General features: G+C 41.8%; 2 protein-coding genes across 3 annotated transcripts in view; both read right to left on the minus strand.

Annotated features, from left to right (window-relative positions):
• Positions 1-299, minus strand: part of apaf1 (apoptotic peptidase activating factor 1) — a 76,224-nt gene extending 75,925 nt beyond the window's left edge. For both annotated transcript variants that reach the window (XM_054739747.2, XM_054739749.2), the window contains exon 1: positions 162-299. The gene's annotated coding sequence lies outside the window, so the exon portion shown is untranslated. The remainder of the gene's footprint in view (positions 1-161) is intronic.
• Positions 300-1,560: 1,261 nt separating this feature from the next.
• Positions 1,561-15,887, minus strand: part of tcp11l2 (t-complex 11, testis-specific-like 2) — a 19,973-nt gene continuing 5,646 nt past the window's right edge. The window contains exons 4-10 of the mRNA XM_015960047.3: positions 12,474-12,594; positions 12,091-12,317; positions 8,689-8,825; positions 8,395-8,582; positions 2,663-2,844; positions 2,409-2,581; positions 1,561-2,293 (exon numbers count right to left, since the gene is read on the minus strand). Of these exons, the coding sequence (XP_015815533.3) occupies positions 2,031-2,293; positions 2,409-2,581; positions 2,663-2,844; positions 8,395-8,582; positions 8,689-8,825; positions 12,091-12,317; positions 12,474-12,594 (1,291 nt within the window). The 3' untranslated portion in view covers positions 1,561-2,030. The remainder of the gene's footprint in view (positions 2,294-2,408; positions 2,582-2,662; positions 2,845-8,394; positions 8,583-8,688; positions 8,826-12,090; positions 12,318-12,473; positions 12,595-15,887) is intronic.

The raw sequence follows: 15,887 nt of genomic DNA on the forward strand, positions 1-15,887 counted from the left end.
TAGAGAAGCGTTTCATTATTTGAAAATAATTCATTTACTAACCGCACGTCAACAGTTAACTTCGCGTATGTGTGCCAATAAGTATATTTGGATAATTTTGAGCTGTTACAATTACAACCATTCAGACTAAACAAAGAAAGTGACAGAAAACAAATACTTACGAGTATATTTAGCTGTTTAACAAAAAGGCCGCTTGTTTGATAGTACGTCACTTAAATGTAACCACGCTGAAATAATCCGGTGAAAGATAAAGAGGGTTCAATTCTGTGTTGACGTGAAATTACACACCCAATTTAGTCAGACGAGCTTCCTGGTTCAGAACAAAAAAAACAAATGCTACGGTTAGAGCCAGCCAATCATGTGGTGACTTTTACGTCACGTGACGAATTCGCTCACAAGTTTGACGAATCTGTAGCCGGGCAAACTAATGCTGCATTCAGGGACTATTGAAACCTCGTAAAATGTATGTATATGATTTTTTTTTAACTTTTTTCTACCAAGTTTAATGTAACATGCACTATAAAATTTAATTTTCAGGAATATTTCCATGTTCTTCAACAGCAAACGTTTCGTAATTTGAAAAGCACTTGCAACGTTGCGCTACTTTGAGATAATTAAAAAAAAATACAGCTTTTAATTACTTTGATAATAAACTGTCATTAGCAAATTTTTGGGTTGTACAAAATTACCCTTTTCAACAATTCTTTTTTCATATGTATACTATGTGACTTGTGATAATAAGAAAGCGTACATTTGCAACTTTCACAAAAAAAGATTTGATTTCCGGATTGTCCTGTAATGCAACACAATTGCCTGGTAACAGCACCAGTTTACAGCATCCATTACCAAGATAAAATGATGGTGTAGGTCATCATAAACTTGCAAAGTAGAACTAGGTGCTGATGGTTTTTTAAATATAGACACGCTGAAAATAGAACCCAAACATAAAACAAGCACAAAAACAGTGAACAGCTTTCTTTTTGCCATTTTTTTAACTTCTTGTTTTAAAAAAGATTTATTTTCAGGCAAAATGCTCATGATTAAGTAATGTGTATTGTGTTAAAGTTTACCACAACTTATTCGTAGTTTAATAATTTTATGACAAGATAAATGGATTCATTTTCAAGTTTGTTATATTAACAGAATCCCTCAATTGACCACATTTTCATGTAAACTTTTCGTAAAACTCTACTTGATTTTCTTTGTGCATTTAAAGGTCAATTTGGACAAAAACATATAAATGTCAGCACCATTACTTAATCTATACAGCTAGACTGTAAAGACTACAGTACTTTGCACTGCAACATACATCGGAACAAAATCATTAGAACAAGCACTGGCAGTAAAATCCAGAACAAATATAGTAAAAGAAAACCACTCCCAACAAACAACTCTTATAGGAACTAAAATGAACAAACTCCAACTTCTACTCATGCAGGCAAGCACAATCATGTTACTGACAAATCAGAACTAAGATTCCTTATCATTCATAAGCACAGTTTAGCTCTTTGGCTATTTAACAACTTAGTAACATTTGTAAGTCGCTTTAGGTTAAAGCAACTACCATGCAAATAATATTCATTAATATGAAAAAAATATTAACAACTTTCAGATTTTCTATTACTAACTTCAAATCTGACACAAACATCTTCTGCACTGTTTCATAAAACTGGCTGTAGGTCTCATACACTGTAAAGTTTTCACCCTCCTACTTTTTGCCCCAACAATAAAGACTTTTGGTAGAAATTACAAACGGAATATAACACTAGCTTGTTTTTGCTGGTCAGAGAGCATTTACACAAAGGTCACACAGCTGATGCTAAACACATAAATGTGCCTTTAGTGTGATAAACAAACTCAGAATGCCTCTCCTTTAAACACTTTTAGGACTTCATACATTTATTTAATAAACTTTCTCTCATTTTAGAATTTTCCTTTCTCGACAAGCCCTCCCAACACCAACATCAAATCAGAATCAGCCACATATGACAGCAAAGAAATATTCTTCAACTCCACGAGAAACTTCTGTGTCAGTCATGAGGAATGGATCCCTGAGCTGGTTCCTGGGGAAGGCTTGTTGCTGGTGGATCACTGAAGAATAGCAGCTTCTTCATGATTTCCATGTAGAAAGGTGCGTAGACAGCCCTGTTGTAGTTGACCAGAGTGATGAAGGCTTTCCCAATCACACCTAGTTCTGGTTGGATGGCAGCCAAGCCCGCTGGTGCCTCTTGAAGTTTGACCTCGGGTCTGGGGTCAGAGAGGAGCCCCATGAAGTACTGGTGGACACGATCCTCTACGGGGGGGGGGGGAGACATGAGAAAACTCTCAGTCAGGTAAATTTCTGGATCATTTACCACCCCTGATACCTATTCAAGATGATCTTCAGACTCTCAGGTTCAGGTTCTTACCAACAAGGGTGCGAACAGGGTTGTCCTTCTGTCCGATGCTGCATATCTGTCCCGTCAGTGTGGCCTGCTGCTCTGGGGTCAGCGCTGGGAAGTCCCTCTCCCTCAGAGACTTGTTGAGTTCGCAGCAAATCTGTACACTGGTGCCCTCTAGTGTTTCCTTTAAGTTAAAGTTCCTGAAAATGGAAAATAAAATAAAATAAACATTTTTCTGCTCAGCTTTGAATTTAAATGAAAGTAAAGGAAAGAAAACTGACGGTTTGTGCATCCCGTTCAGCAGCACAGTGATCATCCTCTTCAAGCGGTCAGACAGGACAGAGAGACCCTGGATCCGATCACCAATGGTACTGAACACAATGAGAAGCACCGTGTTCACAGCCACAGCCTGCTTCAGCTGCCTCTGAATCTCCTCTAGTTGGGTCTCATCCACCACCCAAGTCTAAAGTAGAACAAAGACTCAGTGTGCTCAGTCTGCCATTTAAAAACATCTTCATACGTTGGTTCTGTGTGTCACTTTGTAATCCATTACTTTGTTCTTTTTTAACACATGGGTTAGACGGCAGGGTTATGGTCTTCTGGTAATGTTTATTTGTTTTCTGTGTTCTGTCTAGGATGACAAGCACACAATCAGCCTTCTAATGTTTATGAATGCATGTGTTGATTTTGTGTTTTATTTGAGTTACCAGTGACTTGGAGTTGCTTGTGGAGTCTCACACACCTGCAGCTCATCTCCTCAGGAAGTCTAATCAGCACTTCTGGGATCTACCTACTCCCAAGGGAGGGGAGATTCATGTGCATGCTTTAATTAGTGTAGATATTTTCTGTTATGGATTATGTTATCTGCACTTCGCAGACACCTCACACTCACTACTGAAACTCCAACATTACACACTCCATACTGTACATTAATGCCACTGTTTTGCACATACCAACCTCTGTATATTTTATATCTCTTGTTTTATTGTTTACTTTATTCATTGGTTAAATATGTATATACGCATTATACACACACTCACATGCACACACGTAGAAAAATAAAAAATAAAATACTTAGCACACACATTTAGGAATGTATATACCTTACATTCTATATATATTATTACTAAGATTAGCCATTTTTATACTTTGATTGTTTTTACGTTATTGTATTTTGCACAACTGTTGCTGTGAAGCTCGCACACAAGAATTTCACTCGCATGTACTGTACCAGTGTACCTGCACATGTGACGTGACAATAAAAGCGATTTGATTTGATTTGGAGGTTGTAATTATGATTTAGTTATTTGAGTTACCTGAACTGATTAGACTGGTGTGTGTGTGTGTGTGTGTGTGTGTGTGTGTGTGTGTGTGTGTGTGTGTGTGTGTGTGTGTGTGTGTGTGTGTGTGTGCGTGTGTTCTGTTCTGATCAGCCACTATTTAAGTTGAACCTGGTGTGCCTAAAAGGCCCTTCTTGATGACGTTGGACTTGTGCTGGTGTCATTCTGACTAGTCTCGTCTCAGGAGACATCCTGAGTTTACACAGATTTATTTATTAGGTCAAATTCATGTTATTTTTTAAGCTTCTCCAAAAATAAAACGGAGTTTTCAGAACCATCAGCAGTGCTTCTCTGGCTGTTTGTGCAAGTCCCCGACAACACAGCTTAGTAAAAAAATCAATTTTAACTATACAAGTTTTGACTAATGCCTCTAGCCATCATCAGAGTTCGCCGGTGTTGGTGGCGTCACTAGGGCTGAAACGATTCCTCGAGTACCTCGAATAATTCGAGTACAAAAAATCCTCGAGTCAAATTCTCTGCCTCGAGGCTTCGCCCGGGTCATGTTTCACCCGGACCGAAATAAGCGACGCACATACACACTGCACTGAATGCACACGCGAGTAGCGAATGTAACTTAACTTTCTCTTACGCCATGGCATGGCGGACAACGTGGACCCCGGTGGAGTTCTAAAAAGACACAAAATGTCTAAGGTGTGGGACCATTTTTCACGTCGTAAGGTGGAAAACGTACTCCAGTGTAAATACTGTAAAATGGCCTATCACAACATCACATCCTCGATGCTGCAGCTTCTGACCAGGAAACATCCACATGTAAATGTCTCTTTTGCAAGCGGACTTGGAGCCTCTACAAGATAATGCATTTTAGCCTATTTCTATATATTCTGCAGACACTGTGTGACTTTTTCATTTGTAGCACTCAGTTTCAGCTCACACCGTACGTCTGGTAGCAACACGTCGGACTTAAAATGTGCTAAAAATAGCAGTTTTTCAACACGTCGGACTTTTTACTTTGTTGTTATTGATGCCTGTTGTCCCTCAGGATTGCTGCAGGAGGACACGGGTATTTATGAGCGGCGGAGGAAAACGAGAGAAAGTAAATAAATGTTGTGTGATCAGTATAATTTGACAAAACCACGGCAAACATGCTTTAGACAATCCTTGTTAGTGTGAGAAAAAAAGTGTAGAAATTAAAACGGATGTGTGTTAATAGGGAAACAGCTGGCGAGCCAAGTTTGCGCATGTGCCGTGAGCGGTTCTGGCGCTGTTTGGGCCGCAGCCGCTCGCATTTGTTTACTGTGAAGTAAAGTTGAAGTGCTGAAGTTTTGAAAACTAATTTTGAATAAAACTTGAAGAATAACTGGCAATTGCTCATTTCAAGAGGTCTTTCATATTTTATAACATGCTATTTGATATAATGGTTTAAAAACGCAAAAGAGTAATTTATTAGAGTACTCGATTAATCGATAAAAGATTCGATAGAGTACTCGATTACAAAAATATTCGATGGCTGCAGCTCTGGGCGTCACTTCCATTTAGCAGACGGCGGTGTCGCCCTCTACTGCCCGCGTCCTCCTCGCTGATGACACTGTCCCATGCGTGATCCAGAGTGAATACTCCATCGTCTCCGTTCACGGTTTTGTATCCACGTCTCCTTATTTCTATGGCGTCTTTGATCCATCTTTAGTAATTTTGTTGTTCTGTATGTATGATCCGTGTTCCGTCCCAGACCATTATGGGACAGCTCCTGTGTGTCTTACACTTGTTTCCCTCTCACACTCTGATGTTTTATGTGTGTGTCCATTTTCCCCTATGTTTGTTTTATTGCACAGTTTGCATGGTATTTCATATACGACTCCACATTTTTATCAGCGGAGATCTTGTTTTTTGGGTGTACTAAACTCTTTTCTGACCGTCATGTACGGTTTTGTTGGTGTGTTGATATTATGTTATTTTTTTCTGTCATGCCGTTGATATATAGAAGGGTTATTGCTGGTTTTGGCTCTCGTCTTTCTGGTTTGTTTTTCTTTTCTATTGTTTGTAGTTTTCCTTTGTTTATTGCCCATGTTGGGAATCCAAAGGATTTTATGCGCTTTGCATGTGTTGATCCTCTAGTTTGCGATCTCGTTTTTCTGTTATTATGTTTATTTACTTGGCAGACGCTTTTATCCAAAGCGACTTACAATTTATAACCTATAGGGCATGTTGCGATCTGCGGTGGAAACCGGCGTACACGGAGGAAACCCACGCATGCATGGGGAGAACACGCACCTCCACGCAGAAAGACCGCAGCCGAGTTTCGAACGTGCAACCCTCGTGCTGCGAGGCAACAGTGCTAACCACTGCGCCACCATGCAGTTATTATATTTGCTCTGTGGTATAATGTGGAGTCAGCTACAAAATACCATGCAAACTTTGCAATAAAACATACATAAGAGAAACCAGACACCAACTCAACACACAAAAATAGAACAACAAAGAGTGCGGGAGGGACACAAGTCCAAGACCCACAAGAGCTGCAAAACAAGAATCAGAAAGTACAATAAAGCAATCAGCCATAACAGATCACTGCACAAGGGACAATCGTGTAATGAATTGGGACAACACAAGGATCCTAAACACCGAACAACAAAAATACTAAAGATGGATAAAAGAAGCTGTAACAGATTTGTACATGAAGGAGTGGGGTGCCAGCCAGGTCTCTCCTGACATACAAGATCAATTACAGCGATTAGTTACCCTTGATGTTAAATGGTAAATGGCCTGTATTTGATATAGCACCTTCTAGAGTCCTGGAACCCCCCAAGGCGCTTTACAACACAATCAGTCATTCACCCATTCACACACTGGTGGGGATGAGCTACAATGTAGCCACAGCTGCCCTGGGGCGCACTGACAGAGGCGAGGCTGCCGAGCACTGGTGCCACCGGTCCCTCCGACCACCACCAGCAGGCAACGTGGGTTAAGTGTCTTGCCCAAGGACACAACGACAGCGACAGACTGAGCGGGGCTCGAACCTGCAACCTTCCGATTGCGGGGCGAGCACTTATCTCCTGTGCCACCGTCGCCCCATGTACAAAATCCCTACAAAGGATGCAAAATAGAATAGTCTACACCCTTCTTTTTCAAAGGAGAACGTAAACCATAAATTACCCCACCATCAACTCACAACACACACATCACACACCCAACAACACACAACGTAGCGGCTTATGGATCTTCCTGACTATTCATTCGTGTCAGCGACAGGGAAGCCACCAATGTACCCGCTCTGAGCTCGGCGGCACTCTCACAGTCAAACTCAATAGATTGTTCTTACTCATGGAACCCAACGGGTCTCGTGGTTCTGGCAGAAGAACGTAAGCACCGGGGTCGGACAGGCCCAACTCGGAATCGTAACCCGGGCGAAACAGCTGCGTGTCACACCGAAACTGCGATCTCGTCCTCTTAATTTCCGCTGTGGAAATGTCTCGTCTCTCCTCCGTTTTATCGGTTTTATTTTCACAAATATTCTCGTTATTATATCAACTCTACTAGTAATCGTCCTTTTTTCGCTGGTCTGTGTCTCTCTCTCTCACTGTCAGCGGGGCAATCAGACACACCTGATCGGGTCACGCCCCCCTTTTATAAAGACGTGCTCGCCACAGTGGAAATGACATAAGAAAATGAAATAGAATTACCTGAACTGGCAAACTGCCACAAAGCGATAGAAATAAGGAGACGTGGACACAAAACCATGAACAGACATCATGGAGTATTCGCACTGGATCACGCACGAGACAGTGCCATCAGTGAGGAGGACGCGCGGAGTAGAGGGCGACACCGTCCTCTGCTGCCCAACGATGAACTGAAGAGAAGCCACCAACACCGGCGACTCTGATGATGGCTAGAGGCTTTAAGCCGGGCGTACACTGTGCGACTTTTTCACTTTTTTGAGCCGATTTTCCACTCGTGCAAGAATCCACAAGATCGAGGCGAGTTTTGCGCCGAGCGTCGTGTAGTGTACAGGGGGTTATGAGAGGCGATTAACACCACGTGACCAGCTACCGATCAGCAATCGTGAGCTCGCACGGACTTCTGGCGTGTTTGATATTTTGCTCGTCCCTCGTGAGGGTATCGCACTGTTGAAGCGGCGCTGCGAGCAGCTGCGACCCAAAAAGTATCAGAACCGCTCACGGCGCATGCGCAATCCTGCATCAACACCGCTCGCCCGCTATTTCCTTAATAACTCACGTTGTTCGATTTTATTTCTACACGTTTTTTTACTCACAAAGATTGTCAGGAAAGCGTGTTTGTCGTGTTCATGTCAAATTAAACTGATCACATAACACAGATTTACTTTCTTTATTTCGTTTTACTCATCCAACCCCCATAAATCCCTGTGTGTCCTCCTGCAGCACTCCCGAAGGACAACAGGCAAGACAAAAAAGTCTGACGTGTTGAGTAAAAACTGCTATTTTTAGCATAGTTTTAGGTCGGACGTGTTAGTACCAGACGTAAAATGTGAGCATGACTCGTGAGATCTGCCCTGCGAGGAAGTCGTCCAGTTTGAGCTGAAGCTGAGTGCTACGAGTGAAAAAGTCGCACAGTGTACGCCTGGCTTAAGTCGAAACATGTCAGGTAAAAAAAATTGGTTTTTTATTGAGCTGTGTTAGAAAAGAACAAAGTAATGGATCTTTATGAACCTTTTCTTATTTACAAATGCACCACGTTACCTCAGGCACGGAGCTCTTGGAGAAGTCCCACGTGAGGAGACGAAGGAAGGCCGTATTGAAGATCTGAGAAGGTCCAGGCAGGCCTTGCAATATTTTCTCCGGATTATTCGATAATTCAGCAGGTTTTCTGACCGACAGAAGCTCTTCGATAGCTGCTTGGATCCAGGAGGTGGTGATGTTTAAAGCATCTGATGAAACAGCAGTTTTTCAGTTAAAAAAAAAAGCCATTTTCAGACTCAGACTTATAAGCAGCAGACGGATTAGATCTGTGTAATTTTTGTTTTGTTTACTCACTGGGAGTTTTGTCCAGGACATTTTGAAACTTTTCCCTCTCGTATTCAGCACCAATCACCTGCAGCACAGGTCTTATGCTTCGAATTGCAAAGTTGACCATGTCTGCTCTCATCAAGTCCAGAACATGTAGTATCTCCCTTGTGCATCAAAAAAAAAAAAGAGCAGAGATTCTGTTTTTGTTTTTTTCCCCAACTCTACCGTAATTTCCGGCCTACAAGCCGCCATTATTTCCCTGTGCTTTGAAGCCTGTGGCCAATATCATGGTGCGGCTCATGTAGATTTTTGTTGGCCAACAACCACTAGAGGCGCTCTCCAGCAGTAAAGTGAGACAGGCACGGCAAAACGTTATGCGCGGAAGAAGACGCTCTTTGATTTAAAGCGGCACGTTTACACATCAGACACACCCTCGTCATGGAAAACACGCAGAGGAATGCATATGCTGCAGCTTTCAAGTTAAAAGCGATCGATCTGGCCATCAAACACGGAAACAGAGCCACTGCACGGGAGCTTGGCATAAATGAATCAATGGTGCGACGTTGGAGGCGGCAGCGGGAAGAAATCAATGTAAAAAAATCTTCAGCTGAATGAAGATAAGACTGAGATCCTCATCTGTGCCCCAGACAAGCTGGTTCCCAAAGTCAGAGACTCTCTTGGTCATCTTGCTTCCCACACCAAACCTTCTGTCAGGAATCTTGGCGTGACCTTTGACCCAGCTCTCACCCTGGATTCTCATGTCAGTTCTCTTGTTCGTTCTTCCTTCTTCCATCTCAGGAACATTGCTAAGCTGAGTCCCATTCTGTCCCGCTCTGAACTTGAGACAGTTCTCCACACCTTCATCTCCTCACACTTAGACTACTGTAACTCTCTTTTCACGTGTCTGAGCAGAACCTCCCTGAACCGTCTACAGGTGGTTCAGAACGCCTGTGCTCGGCTTCTGACTAAGTCCTCCAAACACACCCACATCACCCCGCTTCTCCTCCAGCTTCACTGGCTGCCAGTCAACTTCAGGGTTCATTTCAAGATCCTGGTTCTGGTCTATAGGGCCTTACATGGACAAGCACCATCTTACATTGGTGATCTTCTTAGTCCCTACACCCCCAGCAGGTCCCTGAGGTCCAGTGATCAAAGCCTACTGGTTGTGCAGCACCAGGCTAAAGACCAAAGGTGACAGATCATTTGCTGCTGTGGCCCCCAGACTCTGGAACTCTCTCCCCCTGAGCCTGAGATCAGTGGACTCAGTGGTCTCCTTTAAAAAGCAGCTGAAGACTCACTTGTTCAAGTTGGCTTTTGTATGACCTTCTTCACCACTCTCTCTTTATTCTGCTCTCCCCACCTATTCCACCTTCCTCAGATCCACTGATTTCCCTCTTTCCTGTTCACTCTTTCCTTTTTAACATTTTTTTAAATCACAATTGCTTATTTTTGCTCACTTTAAATATATTTTTAAACATTTTCTAAATGCTTTTTTATATTTTTACATTTTTTGCTTTTGTGAAGCGCCTCGTGATTTTTATCTTGAGAGGCGCTATAGAAAAATGATACTTTCTTCTTCTTCTTCAAAAGCTTTAAGAGGAAATAAAAGCAGATGGCCGGAATTGGAAAACATTCTTGAAGACTGGGTGAACACACAAAGAGCAGACGGCCGAGGTGTTTCCACTGTGCAGATCATTACTAAACAGGCATGTTTTGTGTGCAGTTTTTATTTTCTAATCATCCAGGGCTTATTAATGCTGTGTCAGCGCTGTTCTTTTCTTCTAAACATGCAAATTACCGGTAATAACATGTCCGTTCTGTTTTTATTTTATAACCATCCAGAAATATGAATGCTACCAGTGCTGTTTTCTTTTCTAAACTTGCGGGCACGTTCACCCGTGTTTAAAATTCGTTTTGTTGAATTAAAACAACGAAAAACCTCTGTGTAGCATTTTTCTGTATAATTATCTTATGTTATGGCCATCAGGGTCCGAAATTAAATTTTTTACTCACCGGCCAAGTTGGCTGGTAGATGATGAAAATCTACCGGCCAAGCATATTTTTTACCGGCCAAAATTCTAAATGATTTAGATCCACCTAAAGCATGCTATTCTATATTATGTTGATTCCAAACAGAGTGACAAAATAATTAAAACATCAATTAATAAGGAAAACAACTCTTTTGTCATTTTTACTATTTATTTATTTATTTATTTTTAGAGATGTTTTTATGAACTCTTTCATTGAAATCTAGTCAGACTCCTTGTTTTCTCTGTCCATGAAGTCTGGCCTCCTGCTTCTGACACCGTCTTTGTGCCAAAGCCTTACAGTCTCATTTGGGTCAAAGTCCTTAATCTCTGGAGAACACAGCTGCACCATGAGAATATCTGAAAGTGTGTCAGCTAGGGTTGTCACGGTAACCAGTGTAGCAGTAAACCCCGGTAAAAAAAGTTGACAATAATAATAACCGTCTTGTTTTTAAAAAAAAAAAATATATATATATATATATATATTATCTCGGTGGATTACCGTGGCTGCGGTGTAGGCGCGGTGACCCTTACCAGCCACCGTATCATCTGCTGGAAGTTGCCGGCGGCACATGCGCACTTTGTTGTTTACGACCAAAACTTTCTTTAAGCTAAAGCTGAAATAATGGCAGGAGGAGACGGCAGCACTCGGGACATTTATTATCCCTCAAAGAAGACTAAGTCGGAAGTATGGGCATTTTTTGGATATTTGAAGAATGCCGAGGGACAGTTGTCTGTGAAAGGCAGCAACGCTACGTGGCCGTCATAATTGTCTCACGACTCCGCCATCTCCGGTTCGCCACTTTTCACAAAATCTTCTGGTTGCCACTGGTCCTGGTGGTTTTTCTTCCAGTTCGACAAGTTTTCTTTTAGAAGGCTGGCTGACTCCAGTTAAAAACCGCCACATTTCACCGCTAGTTTTAACACGAAGCTAACTGCTAACTTGATAAACTGATTGAATGGGATAGGTGGAAATGACGCTGGATGCAGCGCTCACGTTTCGCGTACATTTGTGTACGTTGCATGCAGGCGGGAGGAGTATCAGAAATCCATGGAAGATGGATGAATAAACATAACTAATTTGGTGCAAACATTTACTCGCCAGGTGGCAGGTAGAGCTCAAAAATTTACTCGCCAAATGGTGCAATTTACTCGCATTTGGCGAGTGGCGAGTGTTAATTTCGGACCCTGATGGCCATACATGCGCTGTGCGCCGGAGACCTGCATGTGGCTGCTGCGCCGCAGCTTGCATTTGAGTGCGGCATGTGTGTGTGTAGAAAACCTTTTTTTTTGCTGGTGCGGCTTATATTGAGGTGCGCTCTATAGTCCAGAAATTACGGTAATTAAATCTCAGATTGTTTTTAATCATGAACATACGTAAACCAAAAGTTTGTTTTGTTACCTGAAGAGAGTCACGATGTTTTCTGTGTTTAGTTCTTGGAGCTTCTTGATGTCGCCATCCCTTTCCGGGGAACACAGCTTACCCATGGTGGTAACGACGTACGAAGCAAGTCCGCAGATGTCTACAGCATTGTTGTCAGCCTGCTGGTTTATCAGGTCCATGTCCAGCACCTCCATGATCTGGGTTCGCATCCGATTGGCACCCGGATTAAGGAATGACAGCAGGATCTGTTCATTAAAAAGAAGAAAAAACTACTTTGTTTAGTGATTTTTGATTGAGTTCTTTTTGGTTTTACTGTGATCACAAAAGGAGAAGTAAATAGGTACGGAAATGTGAAACAGATCGTACAAAAGAGCAACAAATTCATCCCATTGTGATCTGACCTCTCTGATCTCCTCCAGTAATTTAATGGCGTGTTTATACTCAGGCGGGTCGTCGTTCAGCTCAGCCTGCAGGGTGTCCCAGAAGGCCTTTTGGACATTTTCTTTCACCGCATTCCATATACTACAAAAAAATAATAATAATAATTTTAAAAACAGGAAAATCTGGCTTTTAGTTTAATGGATTCTTGCTGTAAAACTGTTACTTATAAAATATACTTTGACTTTTTTCTAAAATGGGTTACTTTAAAGCTGCTATCCAGAGTTTTCCCCTTTCAGACATTATGTATGATGTTTCAGAAATCCATAAAAGTGATTGTCTTATCATGTAGTATGAAATCATGTAAGAAATTAAATGTTTTGTTTTATTTTGTGCTAAGCCCGTCCCCTGTCCCATAGAGCTTAATGCAAGATGAACTGAACACCGGTCAGCACTAACCACCAGACTACTGCTTACGTACGAACGTCAATCACAGAGCGTGCTTGAGCGTTTAAGGATGAACCTCGTTGATGCAGAGTTGCAAACTTTCTCACGGACAAGTAAAACACAACATAACATTGTAAAACAACGTGTTTTGGCTCTGTTTTGTCTGCTAGAGAAGAGCATTCAAGAACAAGAGTCGTTTATTTCGGCCTTAAAGAGTAACTAACCCCCCAAAAAAACTATTTTTTGCTCATAAACAAGATAATCAGGTCTTTAAAAATGCAATCTTTCTGTTTCTGTGCATATTTTGACATGTTTGTGTAAACTTGATTAAATCTAGAATCTAGGTCTAAAACATCTCAGTGCTGCCCCTTGTGGAAGAACAGCAGCTACTGCGTTTTAAACTTGTGATTGACTGGGGCTGGTACAATTTCACATCATCGGTACAGTCTCCTCCCACTCCCCCTCCCTCCCAGGATGGAAATTCCCCACACTTGGCCATGCCACTCTGTGCCTCCTGGCAACGCCCACTTTCATAGCATTTTTCAAATCGTGTCCTTTTTAACAAAAGATTAGGCGATGGCGCCATAAAAGGGGTATGGGGGGGGGGGGGGGGTATGTGATGCCACGGACTTCTGTTTATCTTGGACATAACTTGCTTTTTTTTGCGATCAAAGCTGTGATCGTTGGGTATTTTAACAAGCCTCTCATAAAGGTGTCTGGTGATCTGTGCTTCAGCTCTAGCAGGGACGTTGCCCCGCGGCGCTCCAGTTTGCCGTCTCAGCCGATTTTATTCAAAAAGCTAAAATTACGGCTAGAGGTGTGAATCCTCACTTGTCTCCAGATTCGATTACGATTATTGGGTCAACGATTCAATTCGATTCGATATCCCGATGCATCACTATTATTTCATATTGATTTGTTTTCATCGATAAATAGAAGATGTCAGATAATTGCTTTTTATTTTTTTATCAAAAACATAAATGACACAACCTGCCATCCCTCAAAAGCTCTCCATTCACAACAGGTTAGGACAAAACATTTTAAACATTTAAGAAGATTTGACAAAGTAAAACATCTGTTTCCTCGTTCAACACCACGCCTCAGGCTGAGAAAAACACGCTTTGCAGAAACTCACAAAATCTAAAAAAGTACTGAAAACCTACAGGACACATAATATAATAATAAAATAAATAATGGGTTCATATATGAGTGTTTAATGTCTCTGAGCAGCTCTAGAGTCAAATATTTATGCCACAGTTGAAGGGTGTCAGAAATAACACCAAATGAAATGTTTGACTTAGTTTATTTTATTTGAACCCAGCGGTTCATTTCTGAAATGTTGGAGAATGAATCAAGTTCTGTTTGATGCAGAAAATAATAAAACATAAAACAAATTCTACACTTCCAATAATATTTAAGATGTGTGTTTTATTCTTTCTGATAATAACACCAGCAGAAGGCTGTGGGCTGGATTAGGATTAAATTACCCAGCTGATGGATCTCCTTCACTAACCAGCTAACTACAAACCTTTCCACTAACCTGTCCTGTGTGACCCTCACCATGTGACCCTCATGTCCATGCTGTCTCTGGAGGAGCAGATAGGAGACAAGTCTCCTGTAACCTAAAATGAACCAAAGCTTCCTCCCAGTTTCTCTTTAAGCTGAATTTAACATCAGTTTATCATCATGACACAAAAGAATAAAGTGGAACAAGAACTTCTATCTTCTATTTCTCTCTCCTTTTAACTTCTCCGTGTCCCTAAATAAGAGACGGATGATCACGCTGCAGCCGCCGTCATTGACCCCGCCCCCTCCCGAAGACCGGATCTCCCTACATTACAACACTCGGTCTGACTGAGCTCTTCCAGGAGAAATAATAATTAAATGATGAAAATAATAACGCGTGTTTGGAGCATCGGTTTGGAGGAGCGTCCGATCGTCTCTCTTGTGTGAGCCGACAGTGTCTCTCTCTCTCTCGGTCGCTGATCGAGCGAGCGGAGCGCGCCGCACGAGGACCCGCTCAATTAACATAATTCTTGGTCCAAATCCAACAGAACCGGTCGGGCTGATTCGGTTCCGGTTTGGTCTCGGGTGACAACTCTAGCGCTCAGCCCTGCAGTACCACATTAGGCGGAGGTAAATGTGGAGGACGCTCACTCTGACAGATTTGGATGCAGCGCTGGTGCCGCCGTTAAAAAAACAAAACTACATTCCACTATAATCGATTATGGCGTACTCTTCTACGATGCAGAATCGTTTATGTCTGCATCCCGATGCATCGATTATTTGATTATTTTCCTCAGCTCTACTTAACTCCCCAAGTCATCATGACACCTCCTTTTGTTGTGCCAAGACAGACCATTACGCAATATAACTACCAAGCGAGGTGGAACAAATGCCACTGAATTTGAGCAACGCCATGCCGGCATGGCGCGTTAATAAGACACACCGTTGCGGTAATTTAACGCCGATTAGCCGGTATGGTGCGTCTTGTAAAAAGGGCTGCAATGGACAGCAACTTTAACTAAATAAACAAGGACTGCAGTTTTCTAAAATGAATGTTGTGTTCATACCATTTGAATGTTAAATGTTACCATAGATTCTGACAGTGCTCTTGCTGATTTTAGAAATCTTTTGTAGCCATCTTGTTGGGTTTGCTGTTAGTTTGTGAACAAGAAAAGTCATCTTTCTCCATCAACCATTCTTATTTTCTTTTATACTTTTAGTCAAGGGACGATGAGAATTTGAGCCAAAAATAACAAACAAGTATTTTCGTCATTGTCTGTAAGATTAAATTATATTTAAATCTGCTGCAGCAAATTTCGAAAGACAAATTAGCCTTTTTTTCATGTCTCTTTACAACATTCCAACATAGCTATAAATATATTGTGGAGATTAAAAACAATAATATTAAAGTGGTTTTCTTGCATTTGTCTAAAACCCTCCGCCAATAACACGTTTTAGACCACAAGCATCGATTAGACCATCCG

Source organism: Nothobranchius furzeri, chromosome 1, assembly GCF_043380555.1.
Source record: "Nothobranchius furzeri strain GRZ-AD chromosome 1, NfurGRZ-RIMD1, whole genome shotgun sequence".
In the NCBI taxonomy this organism is placed as follows: domain Eukaryota; kingdom Metazoa; phylum Chordata; class Actinopteri; order Cyprinodontiformes; family Nothobranchiidae; genus Nothobranchius; species Nothobranchius furzeri.